Source organism: Petaurus breviceps, unplaced genomic scaffold (genome assembly GCF_028583685.1).
Source record: "Petaurus breviceps papuanus isolate PSGF00001 unplaced genomic scaffold, PetGlider_PUasm1.0 37, whole genome shotgun sequence".
Taxonomy (NCBI): Eukaryota; Metazoa; Chordata; class Mammalia; order Diprotodontia; family Petauridae; genus Petaurus; species Petaurus breviceps.
In genome coordinates this window covers 46384422-46398643 of record NW_027186296.1, presented here as the reverse complement: position 1 = coordinate 46398643, position 14222 = coordinate 46384422, and the positions used below count along the sequence as shown (strand labels likewise).

The following is a 14222-nucleotide window of genomic DNA, read 5'->3' as shown; positions in this document are numbered from 1 at the left end:
TCTCTCTCTCTCTCTCTCTGTCTCTCTCTCTCTCTCTCTCTCTTTGCTTTTTGGAGGGCAATTGGGGTTAAGTGACTTGCCCAAGTTCACATGGCTAGCTTTTGTGTTAAGTGTCTGAGGTCGGATTTGAACTCAGGTCCTCCTGACTCCAGGGCCGGTGCTCTATTCACTGCACCACCTAGCCGCCCCCTCATAGATTCTTTAGTAGGTAAGTAAAAGAAGATAATCTGGATGAAATATAGGTATTACCCACCCAGATTGACTTACCTTCTCCTCCTGAGTCTCTTAACATTGTATCTGCTACAACAACAATTGGTCGTCTTAGTATGTGAGCTAAGACAAAAACATGGAACTCTTCTAAACTTTCATATACGGGATCTTCGGAATTGTCCACTCTGAAAAAGACAATGAAATGAGCTGAGTTAATCATTCAGAACTTATTTTCACAGTAAAGAGATGGCAGACAAAATAAAATGTCACGCTTGTGGCCAAGGATGGCAAGACTATGAGGCTTCAGCTCAAAATCCTACTGATAAAAATCATCTGATGCCAATTCTCCAAATTGTGAGTTAGTGTTATTCTAAGCCAGAAATGAAATCATACCACTCCCATGTTTAAGTGGTCTCAGGTAAAGGGTTCAAAAGACCTTATTAAACTGTATAGTCTCTTATATGAACTGATGCCGAGTGAGGGGAGCAGAACAAGGAGAACATTGTAGAGAGTTACAGCTACATTGTGCAATGACTAACTTTGATAGACGATTTCTCAGCAATGTAAGGTTCTAAGAAAACTCCAAAAGGCCCATGATGGAAAATGCTATCCACATCCAGAGAAAGAATTACAGAGTCTGAATGCAGATTGAGGCATATACTATGTGCTCTCTCTTTTTTTTGTTTTGTTTTGTTTCTTTTTTCTTGTGGTTCATTCCATTGGTTACAATTCTTCTTTACAACATGACTAATGTGAAACTATGTTTAATACAAATGTATATGTAGAGCCTATATTAGATTGCATGTTGTTTTGGGAAGGGGAGAGAGAAGGTGGGGGTAGAAAATTTAAAACTCAAAAGCTTGTGGAACTGAATGTTGTAAACTAAAAACAAATAAATAAATATTTTAAAAAATGAATTGTTTACCCTAAAAAAAAAGTATATAGTCTCTTCTTTCTACCTGCAAGATCATAAGATCACATAGGATCAAAGACTTACAGCTGGAAAAGACCTCAGAAGACAACCAGTCCAAAACCCTTGTTAAATAAATGAGGAAAATCAGTCCTAAGAGCTGACTTTCCCAAGGTCACACAGTTAGTATATGACAGGACCGACCGGCATTTGAATCCTTGTCCAAACTCCAAACCCAGTGTGACTTGCCTCTCCCAGAAAGGGAAAGAGAAAAGTACATGCAGAAATAGGTGATCAGTTTCATGTCTGTGTCATCTGAGAGCAAGAACTCTAGGACTACAATGTGAAGGTGAGTCAATAAATACATGAAAAGGTACAAATACCGCAAGTCAGAGGGAGATAGCGCATCTGTAATTGACTCTAAGGGGAGGCTTCACAGAGGTATCCTTGAGACTAGATCTTAAAGGATGTGCGAGATTTCAACAAAAGCAGATGGAGAAGAAGAGGGGATCCCAAGATTTGGTTTCTGACAAGTCTTAAAGTCAACTTTGGAAAGTGATGACTTATGAACCAGAGAGATTTGGCTGCTTAGAAGAACAAAAGTATGAAGGGGAATGTCAAATGATAGAAGAGCAACTGAGTTCTGTCTCGCAGTAATGTTTTTATTTAGCTAGGTTATGGTGACCTTTATATTTTTGGTCATATACAAATGAGCCAAAAAATAACACAGACATCATTAGGGTTGCACACAGATTAGGTAACATCGATCTTGTTCTTGCACAATAACGACTTCATACAAAATTTGCTATAGAGTCCCTGAAGGGACAGTTATGAGGATTAAGTGAATTCTAAAGTATGAAAATCAACCATTCAAAACAGAAAAAAAGTCACACAGTGCTTTTGGTAAAAATTTCTTTACTTATTCAATGGGGAAATAAAAGACATAATTATGTTAGGAAATATTCTTCATTTTAGGTAAGGGACTATTAAGTATGATATTTGCCAAATTGAGCCTCATGGACAATTTGCCATACACTTCATTTATCAAACATGTAAATTGAAGAAAGGACAGATCAGGACCTCCAAATAATAATACCACCACCCACATTGATATAGTACTTTAAAGTTTACAAAATACCTCCTCAACCCCATGCAGTGGAAAATGCAAGTATTATGACCCCTATTTTACTTACAAAGAAACTGAGGTACAAAGAGATTAATAACAATAAGAAAATGTTTGGAATATCTACTAGTAAAAAATTCATAGACATTGTGTTAGGTGCTGGAAGTACAAAGACAATAATATAACCATCTTTCCCTTTAAGTGTGCTCCATGGTGCAGGGAAAGGCACAGTGCTCTGACTTCCTATGCACACAGAAGTTGGGAGCATCAAGACAGAACATCCTAGCAAATTTTTTTCCCTGAGGAATTAGCCAAGACTTTTTAAAGCATCTTTTTTATAGATAAGCTCATTATAACAAAATGATTCTGAAAAACTAATTGTGGTCTTCAAATATTGAGCTATTCTCCCTTCCCCCGCCCCCATTTAAGCAATGAAACGATTTAACTGAAATGATGAAGCCAGCTCCTACTGAGAAGGAATGATGATGTATCACCATCTGTCTGAACAAATAATCATTTGGCTAGAGTTGACCCATTGAAAGTCAAAGGGAAAATGAAGTTTTACATCACCATTGGATTTGGGGAGCAGGCAATCTTGAGCCAAGGAGGAGTTGAATTTGATCAAAGGAAAGAAGCAAGGTTAGTATCCTGTCTAACAATGAAGGCAGGAGGGTGATTTAAAACTGCTGAAACTCTGGTTGCTTTGGTCCTGGCTGAATTCCAAAAATATCGAATATATTAGGAGTATTGAAGTAATTATCAATTGCAATAAAAACTATAAATCAGATGGTCAGTTAATAAGAATTTATTCAGAGCCTAAGGAGTAGGAGATATTTCAATGGATCAGTGGGTACTTCCTCCAACTGTATGGACTACAACCTAACCCCATCTCATCTTGTGCAGCTTTCACCAATGTCTTCTCCTTAATCTTCAGATGTGCTCAGTGCCTCCCACTAAATTCCTTGACACTATGTGGATAGCAAAGGAGCAGATGGGTTGTTCATTGGTTGTCTCTCACTCCCACTACTGCCTTCTTTTCTGACAATAAATCTTTTTGATGACATCCTTGACACAACTTCTCCTGTGCAATTACTCATCAGTAATACATCCCAGAGTACTTAGGCCCACTGTATGCCTCTTTATTGCCCTTTGAGTGACCCACAACTCAGATTCTTCAGGGACTATGGTATTCTATGATTCATAGTCATATAACATCATTAGCAGTATAATAATATTTAAAAGATGGGTCTTTGTTTCAGGGGGAAGCTTGGAGTCATTAAAAGGGCTTGGCAATTTCTCATAGATAGTTCAGTACATTTTCCTCCTGTTCAATTTAGCTCACTGTCCATTTTGTATCTGTCCAAAACATGAACACACACATATACATCCATATACTGCAGACAGTATATCAGCCTTGCTTTCTTTCCTCTCTTCAAGATTGCCTGGCCACAAAGGTCAATTGCTTTTCTGTCATTGGCTACCAGTGGTTTGTGTATACACACACACACTCACTTATAGATTATACACATCCATATACCCTGCTGGATCCAGTCTATGTGTTGTCCATACAACTGAGTAATATAGCTTGCTGTTCAGGCATTCTTCATTCATTTGGTGCTTCTTTCATTGATCAGTAAGGCGAATTCTTTTGAGAAATTATGCATCTCACTAAGAAGGCTCTGTAGTTGGATGCAATCAGCACATTATCCAGCATACAAGACTGTCTGAAGGATCTCACCACCTCTAGGGGATTCTTCTTCCCTTTGGTCTCTTCCTTGGATATCCTCCATGACCCTTTGGCAACCATCTCCTTGTTTTAAACCTTACCTGATGTTAATAATTAGAGGGTCACTGAATAAAGTTAATATCTACAGTTGTAGGAATCTCATCTGATTTTGACATCTGACTGGGGAGTGCTTTGTTTGAAGAAAGCCTTTAATGTGACATTTGTTCCACTAGATCAAATGCTTTTTCATAGTCAATATATATCTTAAGTACAATGGAATCCTGTATTTCTCTTTTCATTAACTGTATGACTAGGAAGGTATAGTCTGCTATAGGATATCATTTGCAAACTTTTCTATTCCCTCCTCAAGCCTTCATTATGCATGTCTTCAATACACATTTACATTACTTCATAAGGTATTTGTATGGATGGCAAGTAGACATATGGATCAATAGTTACTAAAATTTCTCAGTTGTCCTTTCTGGGATAAGATTTAGGACGACAACCCCTCCCACTCGCCCCCCCCCCCCCCAGGTCTTTAGTGTTTTTTGTTCTCTTAGATATTTTGAGATTTGATACCTCAGTGACCTCTTTCATTTTATACTCTTGAGTCATGTTTTCAGACTTTAAAAAAATCTTCCTCCTCTATATTCACCTTGGTTTTGAAGTTCCCAGATATTAAATATATGTTGATTTGGAGAATTTACTGAGTTTTTCACAGAATTTCTCTACATCTTTCTCATCTGCAACAGATACAGCCTTCCAGATTAAAGACAATTTTCTATTTGTATAAGAGATATGCAAGGTTACACAGAAGAAAAAGAGATACAGTAGAGCACATTATTCCTTTAGAGAAAGAAGAAAAACATAGCTCAGAGGAACTCAGACTAACTCCCATTTATGCAGTGCTTTGAGGTTGACAAAGCCCTTTCCTCACAACAACCCTGTGAGGCAAGGAATGCAAATACTGGCATTCTCATTTTACAAAGGGGAAACTCAGGGAGGGCCAGAGAGGTTAACTAATTTGCTCACTGTTGCATAGCTAGGAATTAGAGCTGAGGCTCATACCTGGGTCTTTTGAGGCCAGTATCCTCCATGCTGCCTTATAAAACCTTGATAATATAGATAAAGGAACATTTCCAATAGAATACCTCGATAGAGCATAAACTGTGTTTATAGGGTATAGATGTGCTTAGAAGCTGCATGATAAATGGAGTGGGATGGTGGCAGAGCAGGTAGGAGTAGTATCTAAGGGAAAGTCAGCCCTCTTCCTTCTCTCCCTGGACAATTAGAGAAAAAAAGATGAACCATAAATTCATAATCAGAAAATGAATATTCCGTGACTGGTGTGGCTTACAGGATTCAAGTAGCAGAATATCTTAACCATTAAACAGTCTATGTTTCTATCATGGAGAAAGAAGTCAGGACCATTCAACTTTCAGAATACAATAAGAGTCAATGGAGTACATGATCCCAACCAAAGATGACAGGAATCCCAGGGTCTGCTCCAAAAGCATTGCTCTGACAGCAAACTTTAAATTTGTACCACAGACTCTACCCATCCTAAAGTACAAGGGGAAAATAAAAAATAAAAATTCCTGGATCAATAAATAGGGTTAATTTATACTGAGCAGACTTTACAGATTGAAAATGGATTTCTTTTCAGAGCAACACAAAATCTGCCTACTTTTGCCTGAGAGGTGAATAGTTCAGAGGAAAGCCCCAAATTGGATCCTGCTTATTGTCGAAAGAGTACTCTGTCCACAGCAATTGCTCTTAGGACAATGGCTTTGGAAGTTCCCAGAAAGCAAATACAAAGAGAGGCAAGATGAACTCAGAGTGCCATTCTTCAAAAAAGAATTATAGCAATTTGTGACATTAGTGACTATCTAAGAAAGTATCCAAGTGATAGCTGGGAATAGGTTTCATATAAGGGGAGGAGGATTCAGTGTCCCTTGGAGATTGTAATGGGATTGCTTTTTCAATTTCAATTTCCAAAGGTGGGAGTTTGGAGATCAGCAGGAATTCTGTAGAAATTCAATTTGGAAAAATCCTGTGCATTTGAAAGCATCTGGAGGACATCATTACAGAAGGCAACTTGAGTTGTTGAAATGTGTTCTAAGAACAAGAGGGTGAAGATGAAGCAAACCTCTGAGCTTACTCTCTTTGCCTGGTCTCTAGAAGTGGGTAACCGCAGTGTTGAAATCGAAATCTCCCAGATCCCCCAGTTGTTCTTGGCTTTTCTGGGTGGGGGAATGGGGTGTAGAGTGATTAGCAAAGCAAAGCATTTTGCTCGATGGAGAAGTTAGGCTGTAGTCACAGGGCACTGAAACATTCAGAAAAGGGAGGACTGACTGTTAAAATGCCAGTAGGGACAAAGAAGAATTCTTCCAGGACACTGATATTTCATAGACATAGATAGTATAGGCATTTATAATTCTAAATGCACAAACTTTGCCTCCTTTAGGGAGGAGCATACATTGACTTAGTTGCAATGTGAATCTGGAACAAAGAAGATAGGTTCAAATTCCACCTTACTCACTTAGGAGCTGTGGTACCTATGACAAATCACTTAACCTCTCTTGGCCTCAGTTTCCCTTCTGTAAAATGAGGGGACTGGACTTAATGGCTTTGAAGGCTCCTTACAACTCTAAATTGATGATCCTATCATTCTATGCAGGGGTTCGTGTTAAGATTGAATAGACTTCCTTTCCCTATTTTCCCTTGCATTTTCCCCCTCCAGATTTCTGTACAAGAATTTGCTAGCCTTTGTAACCAACATGCTAGATGCTGTCCCTAGTGGAACAGAGTTACTGCCCCTAGTGGAGCAGATCTAGTAGCATTATGAGTAGTGGGATTTCAGGGTCAGCTGCCTTCAACCTTGATGACAAGGAAGAGTGACAAGGAATCTGAAATTTACTCTCAGACATTTTGTGTTCTTAAGCTAGGACTGCCCTAAAATGAAGTGTTCAAGAAGCATCAAAATAGTGCACAAAGTTACTTTTGGTAAGATTAAAACATTCCTTTGGTTGTACTTTGTGCTTGTTACCTGCCTGCTTTCAGAATTTAATAAATAATTCTTTTGTGAATATTTTCCCCAAATGGTTACCACTGCATCTTCCTTCAAACTCTTCAAAACTGAATTAGCTTAGGGTATGATTTTGCTAGTGCTAATGCTAGTGATTTCCCTCCACATTTCCATTAGTTGGTCTATCTTTCCTCATCAAAAGTAACTTGAACCCATTTTCCACAGAGAGTGTGGGTGAAGGGTCTTCTGAGAAAAGACTTAATACAATGGCTGTTATGCTATATTCAGCAACAAGACAGGACTCCAAGGGAGTAAGAAACCTCAATCTTTTTATAAGATTCAGATCCTTCAACAAAATTTAGGAGCTCTTGTCATATGCTTATGATTTCTTCCTGTTTTTGCTGATGGAGGCTTTGGCTACTCAGAAGAAAAGCCCCTTGGCCATCATATATCCTAAACTTGCTGACAAAGGCCAGGTTCTAGTAAGCTTCTGGTATCAGTCAGTGTAGCAATCTGCTGGCATCTTTCAGTAACTGCATAACCACAACTTTCCCCATAAAGAACTGACTTCACTTTATAGCTTAGAGACTTTGCATCATAAAACCATTTAGGGTTATAGCTATTCCTGCTGAAGGCCATAAAGATGAAATACTGGGTAAACTTTGCCAACCAAACTACAGAACAAAGGGATAAAATAGGTATAAGATGCATATAACAGAAAAAGGTGGTCTGTCTGGATCTACCCAGCCTCCCCCAATTACTAGCTCTCCCACACTCTTGAAATTACTTTCTATTTATTGATTATTTATCTGTCTTCCCAGTAGAATGTAAGTTACATGAAGGTAGACACTATTTCATTTTTCCCTTTGTATCTTTAATACCAGAACAGGGCCTTGTACATACTGTTATTTGTTAATAATTATTTGTTGAAGAACAAAGATGTGGGAAGAACCCAAGTAATGTGTTCTGTCCAGACTACATAAAAACAGGATTCTCTTTCATTCATTCTTCTTCATACTAAAATCTCCAAAGTGGGGGTTCTGCATCCTGGTTGGTTGGCAGCATGATCCCAAGGTGTGTGTGATCAGTTGGAGAGTAAGAAGATGGATAGCATTCTACCTATCACACGATGACCAATGGTGAGCTTGTCTCCAAGTACCTTCTTCATCTATTATAGTTCAAGATGCCCGCATTGACCCCCTCTCACCACTGGCCTTCTGTGCTTATAAGTCTTCACAGTTGACTATTATCTAACTAGAACTTGATTGCTACATGGGAAAAAATTCCTGCCTGCTCCCACCACCCCATCTCTACAAGTTGTGCCCCCAGGGATGCAGTAGGAATGCCTCAACACTTCCATTTTTGGTGGGACAGAGGGAGTCAATCATAGAGGAGAGGCTAGTAGGGATGGATTGTGATCTGCATCATGGAGCTCATTACATTTTCTCCCTCCCACGCCACCCAAACTCAAATCTTTATTCGAAATTTCTTGCATCAGCATTCCTCCAGGCACACAGCCCTTCAACTTCAGTGTGATCCTCAACTCCACACTCTCTCTCACACCCCATACATCAAATCAGTTGCTAAATAAAGTTTCCACTCCCTTATGTCTGGCATCTATCCCTTTTCTCCACTCACTGAGCTAACCCCTTTATTCTGGCCCTTATCACCTCTCACTTAACTACTGCAAAAGCATTCTAATTGATCTGCCTGCCTCAAGTTGTTTCGATGTCAAGATGGCAGAAAGTCTCTAGTGGAGTACCACAGGAATCTGCAACTGATCCTTTGCTTTTTAAAAATATTTCTATCAGTGGTTTGGGTAAAGGTATGTAGACAGTAAGTTAATCAGATATGCAAATGATGCAGAACTGGGAGAGACAGAGTCAGGATCCAAAAGAATCTTGACAATATAGAGCTTGTCTCTGCTTTCAAGGAGTTTAGGGGCTAATCAGAAGGAAGAAAAAGAATACAATAAGAATTTGGCAACGACTACTGGTGCAGTGGGCAAGCTCTTGTGAGAGACTGTGTCTTGCTTCAAGGCTCTCCTTTCCCTATGCTTTCATCAGTATTTCATCCTCTGTTAAAGTCATTTAAGGTGCTGTAGTAAATGGGAGGCAGCCAGCAGAAGAGCAAGAATTGTGACAGGGCCACTCATTTGAGATGTGCGATATTAAAATCATCAAAGTGACATCAGTTACCTATTTTACCTAACACTCTGCCAGGCATTATACCCATAATACTACATAGACATTGATCCTGTCATCTAAGAGTTTAAAAACTAACAGCTCAATAGGTTACTTAAAAAAACCCAACACTCTGAGTTACAAAAACTTGGACCCTTTCTACTATTTATCCTCCCATGGAAATGTGGCACAGCCTATTTCAAAACCACATTCCAGACATTGCTAAATGTTTCACGAAGGTCATTCCATCATTTAGAAATCCACAATTCCTTCTCTGAGGACAGGATTGAATGTTTGGAAAATCATAACCTCAAAAACTAGGCTTCTAAATAGGTCTCTATTCATGTTGTTTACTTGGGTGTCTGTCTCCCATCAGTCTCTAAGTACCCTAGGTTCTCCTGGACAATGGAAAGCCTAGTAAAACAACTCATTCATGGAGGATTCTAGGGAGAAAATACTGTATTCAAGGTTGGAAAACCTATTCATGGAAATGTCCAATTCAAATGTGAAAAAGAACATGTTAGACATGACTTCTCCTTGACATAATTTTCTATAAGGAGTAGTCATTCTTCTCAAGGTACAGCTCAGCTGGGGAGATTAAATGTGTCAAAGAGAAATTCTGTGTGGATGCCCCCCATAATGAATTTGGCTTAGCTTTGGCAAGATAAGGAAATAGAAAAATTCTGGTATAGTGGAGTTATCCCAGTGAGACAGACATTCATCCCTATTTTAGAGTGTTAGAGTGTGGATGGAGTTTTAGCAAAATATTATGTTACTCCTCAGTGGAAAAAACCTCAGCATCCATAAGCCTGGGAAATTAGATTTTTTTTTTTTCATTTTCACAACACAATACTGCACCATGGAACTTTATTAGAATGTCTTTTCTTTCTGTTTGTGTATGGGGGTGGGGAGATGCAGGAAAACATATGTTCAAATTCTATTGCTGACACTAGCTGTAAGAACCTGGGTAGGTCATTTAACTTGTATTGTTCTGCAACTCCCTAGAACTTATCTAAGAAGTTGAATTCTCTCTTTTGTACCTGTAATGGAAATGTAAAATTTTTTTTTAAGCAATGGGGGTTAAGTAACTTGCTCAAGGTTACACGGCCAGTTATTTCTGGGTGTGGTGCTAAGTATCTGAGCCCGGATTTGATCCAGGTCATCCAGTCACTGGAGCCGGTGCTCTTACTCGATGAGCCACCTGGCTGCCCCTAAGCAATTGGGGTTAAATAACTTGCTCAAGGTTACATGGCCAGGTGTTTCTGGGTGGGTGCTAAGTGTTGGAGCCCGGATGGGATCCCCAGGTCATCCCAACACTGGAGCCAGTGCTCTTACTGGCTGTGCTACCTGGTGCCCCGAAAATGTAAATTTTTAAGATCTTCCCTGCCCCTAGGCTAAAGTGCACCTGGAGCCTGGGGTGGGAGGCTTGTTTTTCAGTAGATACTTTTTGATTGGCTGGTGGATCCAGAAGGTTGTTACATTTTCTGAGCCAGGAGAAGGCTATATAAGCCCTGATGTGTAGCTTTGTTTTGGGGCTTACTTTAAGAAGTGTTTTGTGATTTGATGAAACTCTGGGAAGGCGTTGTTAAGAGTACCCCGGCTTTGAATCCCAGATGTTGATTTGTTATGGATGTAATGGTTGGACAGTTTGGAAACTGTCTACTTGATCTGTTTTTCTGTCTTGATAATTCTGTCTATATATTCTGAAGTTCGGGGTGCTGACCTTTTTTCCCTGAACTAGGTAAACAATACATATTTGACTGATTAAAGTAAGCTTGTTAACCCATTTTGAGTTGCTTTCCTTTAACAAAGCAGATCCAAGAGCCTGTGTTGGCAGCCACCCTGGGGATGCTGGGGTGCTTGCTGCTACAGTACCCCATTACCACCTCCCCTCCCCTTCTTAGAAGGGCTCACTTCCTTCAAAACTCAGCTGTTATGACACTTTCCACTGGGGTCCATAGAGAAACAGGAGCTGACTTGAAATCAGATTTGTTCTGACTTATAGACCAAAATTCTTTCTATTGTGTGGGGGAGTGGAAAGAGAATTCAACTGAAAAGACCTGGGTTCAAGTCCTGATTTTGATACTTTGTAAGTGCAAGCAAGGTGGGATTTTTTTGTTTACTTTTTGGACTTCAGTTTCCCGGGCTCAGGCTAACTTGTGTACATCTGAAGGACTAATCTCCTTTGAACCTTGATAATTCACAGCTGTGCTGAGTCAAGTAAGTTTCAGGCCTTCTGGCCCTGAGCCAATCAGGGGCCAGGTTATAAATTCTGGGAGGTTGGCATTTTCCTTTGGGGGGTCTGCTCATGAGAAGAATCCGTTGATTTTCTGGTCAAGACTCTAGTAGTGCTATGTTCAGAGCCCCCACCCCCTTTAGATGTCTTTGTAAAGCATATAACAATATTGCTATGTTCAGAGAGCTGGAGCCCTGTCTGTTGGTCTTTGAACTTATTTCTCTGATTGTATTTTCTATCCTCACTTCTTTCTCTATAATTAAAGTAGGATTATTAACCCCTTTAAAGCTGTCTTTCATTTATGAAGCAGATCAAAAGAATCTGTGCTAGCAGGCCATCCTGGGTGTACCAGGGTGCTTGCTACTCTATATTTACATGCTGTATGACTGTGGGCAAGTCGTTTAACTCTCCACGGATTCAGTTATCTCATTTGTAAAATGGGTACATTCATACCTACCTCTCTGTACCTAATCTTTCAGGGTTGTGAAAATCTTAATGTCTTCTATAAATAACACCTATTACTAATTTGTCTGAGGCTAGATTTGAACTCACAAAGAGGAGTCTTCCTGACTCCAGGCCCAGCATTCTATTCACTGTGCCACCTAGCTGCCCGCTTATTATTGATATTCATAAAAATTTATCAATTAGGTCATCTCTTGAAACTCTTAAAATCTGGAATCAAATGAATATGCTTCTTAATGTTATATAATGTTATATAAACTGAAATTCAAACCAATTTATCTTTATTTATAGAAAAACACACCTGAAAGTTTCTTAATTCTTAATGGAACTATCACTTTCTTTCCTTTTTATTTACAAACCTTAACTATTTCACCCCTAACTATTAACAAAGGGATATTGAGGCAGGCAGCACACCTTCTAGAGGCACTGAACAAATACCCACTAAAGATTTGCGAGGGCAATTCTATATATTGCAACCAAGGACAAATCTCTGTCTTTGGCAGGAATTTACATATTCAGTTATATCTCAGGGTGGGGGTGTGGGTCTAGCTTCTCTTCTAGTTTCCCTTAGGTTGTGCTTTTTTTTTTTAAGGGTAAATATGTTCTAAGAGACTAAACTAAGGTGTAAAAGTCATTGTAAACTTTGAGTAAGTTTCAGTGCTCTCTTAGACTAGTGATTTTATTGGTGAAGGTCTTCCTTCAACTGAGATGGATGGCAACCTGTCCACATCTTATCATCTCACATGACTCTTGTATATATTATATGGTCATAGATTCCAGTCTGGAAGGAAGTCCAGATGTTGTCTGACCCAAATGCCTTAAATTTATAGATGAAGGAATTGGCAGCAAGAAAGGGAAAGTGACCTGTCCATGGTGAACAAGCAGCAAAGGTGTGGTTTGAAACCAGATTCTGTAATTAAAAAATCTAGTCTTTTTTTTTTCTCAAAAAACCCCAACATATTGTCTTTCTGTGAGCTTCTATAAAGAATCCACTCAATGCACTGGAGGACTGCTCCTGATTCTTCTAATATTTTGTGAATTCCAGTAAAAGCCTTGAGCCATTCATCTGTTATCTGTCCTTTACCATTTAGCACAACCTTCAATAAATCAATAACATATTCACTGAACGTTAACTGTGTACAATATAGAAGCTAATTAATAACGACTGTGTAAGGCAGCTGTATTTGGAGAACAATGTAGATTCAGGCTATCATTTATAAGGACTGAGACTCAAAATGTCTCTTGCCTGAACCATGGCCTGTAGTCTGATAAGAAAAACAGAAAATATGGTCCCATTACTAAAAGAAACTTCCTAAGAAGTGGTGGCAAGGATTGAGCAAGCAACTATAACTGTCCCTATTATAATAAAGTCAAGGTTTTCTGTCCCATTTTCTCTCTTCAGCTTGTGAAGTTGGGGAAAAGGAGTTCAACAGTCAGTGAAGAGAGAATATGACTTTTTTCCTCATTTCAAATCAGTCAAAACACATCTTACATTTGCTTGAGTGTTTATATCTGTGTGTGTATATACACGCAATTTCTTTCTTTCTTTCTCTTTTTTGGTTTACTTGTGCACTCTAAATTCAATTCAGAACAACATAGTGTTACACATTAGTCCTACATAGAGGAAAACAGACCATTTTGATGTGAGGAAGTCTAGAAAAAAATGTAGTAACCTGGGTTCAAAACACAATAGGTAGATGGCACAGTTAAGTCCTACTTGTTAGCTCTCCAAACCAACTATTTATTACTATCCCATGGTATTCATTTAAACAAAATGTTTTTTTTTTCCTCACATAGAAGCATTAAGATGAAGGAAGATGCGATCTGCATTCAGAGAAAGAACTGATAGATAAAAGTGTGTATGGTTTTACATATATGTGAGTGTGTGTGTGTATATATATATATATATATACACATATATACATACACACATATATAATTATGTCTAAAAGTAGCCATCTCTAGGGTGGGGGGAGAGAGGGGAAAAAAGGGGAAAAAGAAAGTTGCACATTGACTTTATTGTATATTTAAAAGGAATATCAAGTTGTACATAATAGACTTGCAGTTTCATGTACAATCATTTTTTTCTATTTTACTATACTATGGAAATGCTTGTTTTATTTCCTAAATTAAAAATAAAATAAATAAAAACTAAAATCTAATGAAGCAAAAATCTCCAGCAATGTCCGATCAATTTACAATTAGGCAGCTAGGGAGCAGCTGTGTAACCTTCGGCAAATCAATTAACCTCTGCTTTAGTTTCCTCAACTGTAAAGTGAGGATAATAATAGCACCAACCTGACATGGATGTTGTAAGGATTAGATGAGAGAATATCTATAAATC

The 14222-nt window shown here is 38.7% G+C and overlaps 1 protein-coding gene across 7 annotated transcripts in view; it reads right to left on the bottom strand.

Moving 5' to 3' along the window:
• OTUD7A (OTU deubiquitinase 7A) overlaps window positions 1-14222 on the bottom strand; it is a 420410-nt gene that overhangs the window by 44274 nt on the left and 361914 nt on the right. For all 7 annotated transcript variants that reach the window (XM_069098405.1, XM_069098403.1, XM_069098404.1 and 4 more), the window contains one exon: window positions 268-395. In XM_069098405.1, the coding sequence (XP_068954506.1) occupies window positions 268-395 (128 nt within the window). The remainder of the gene's footprint in view (window positions 1-267; window positions 396-14222) is intronic.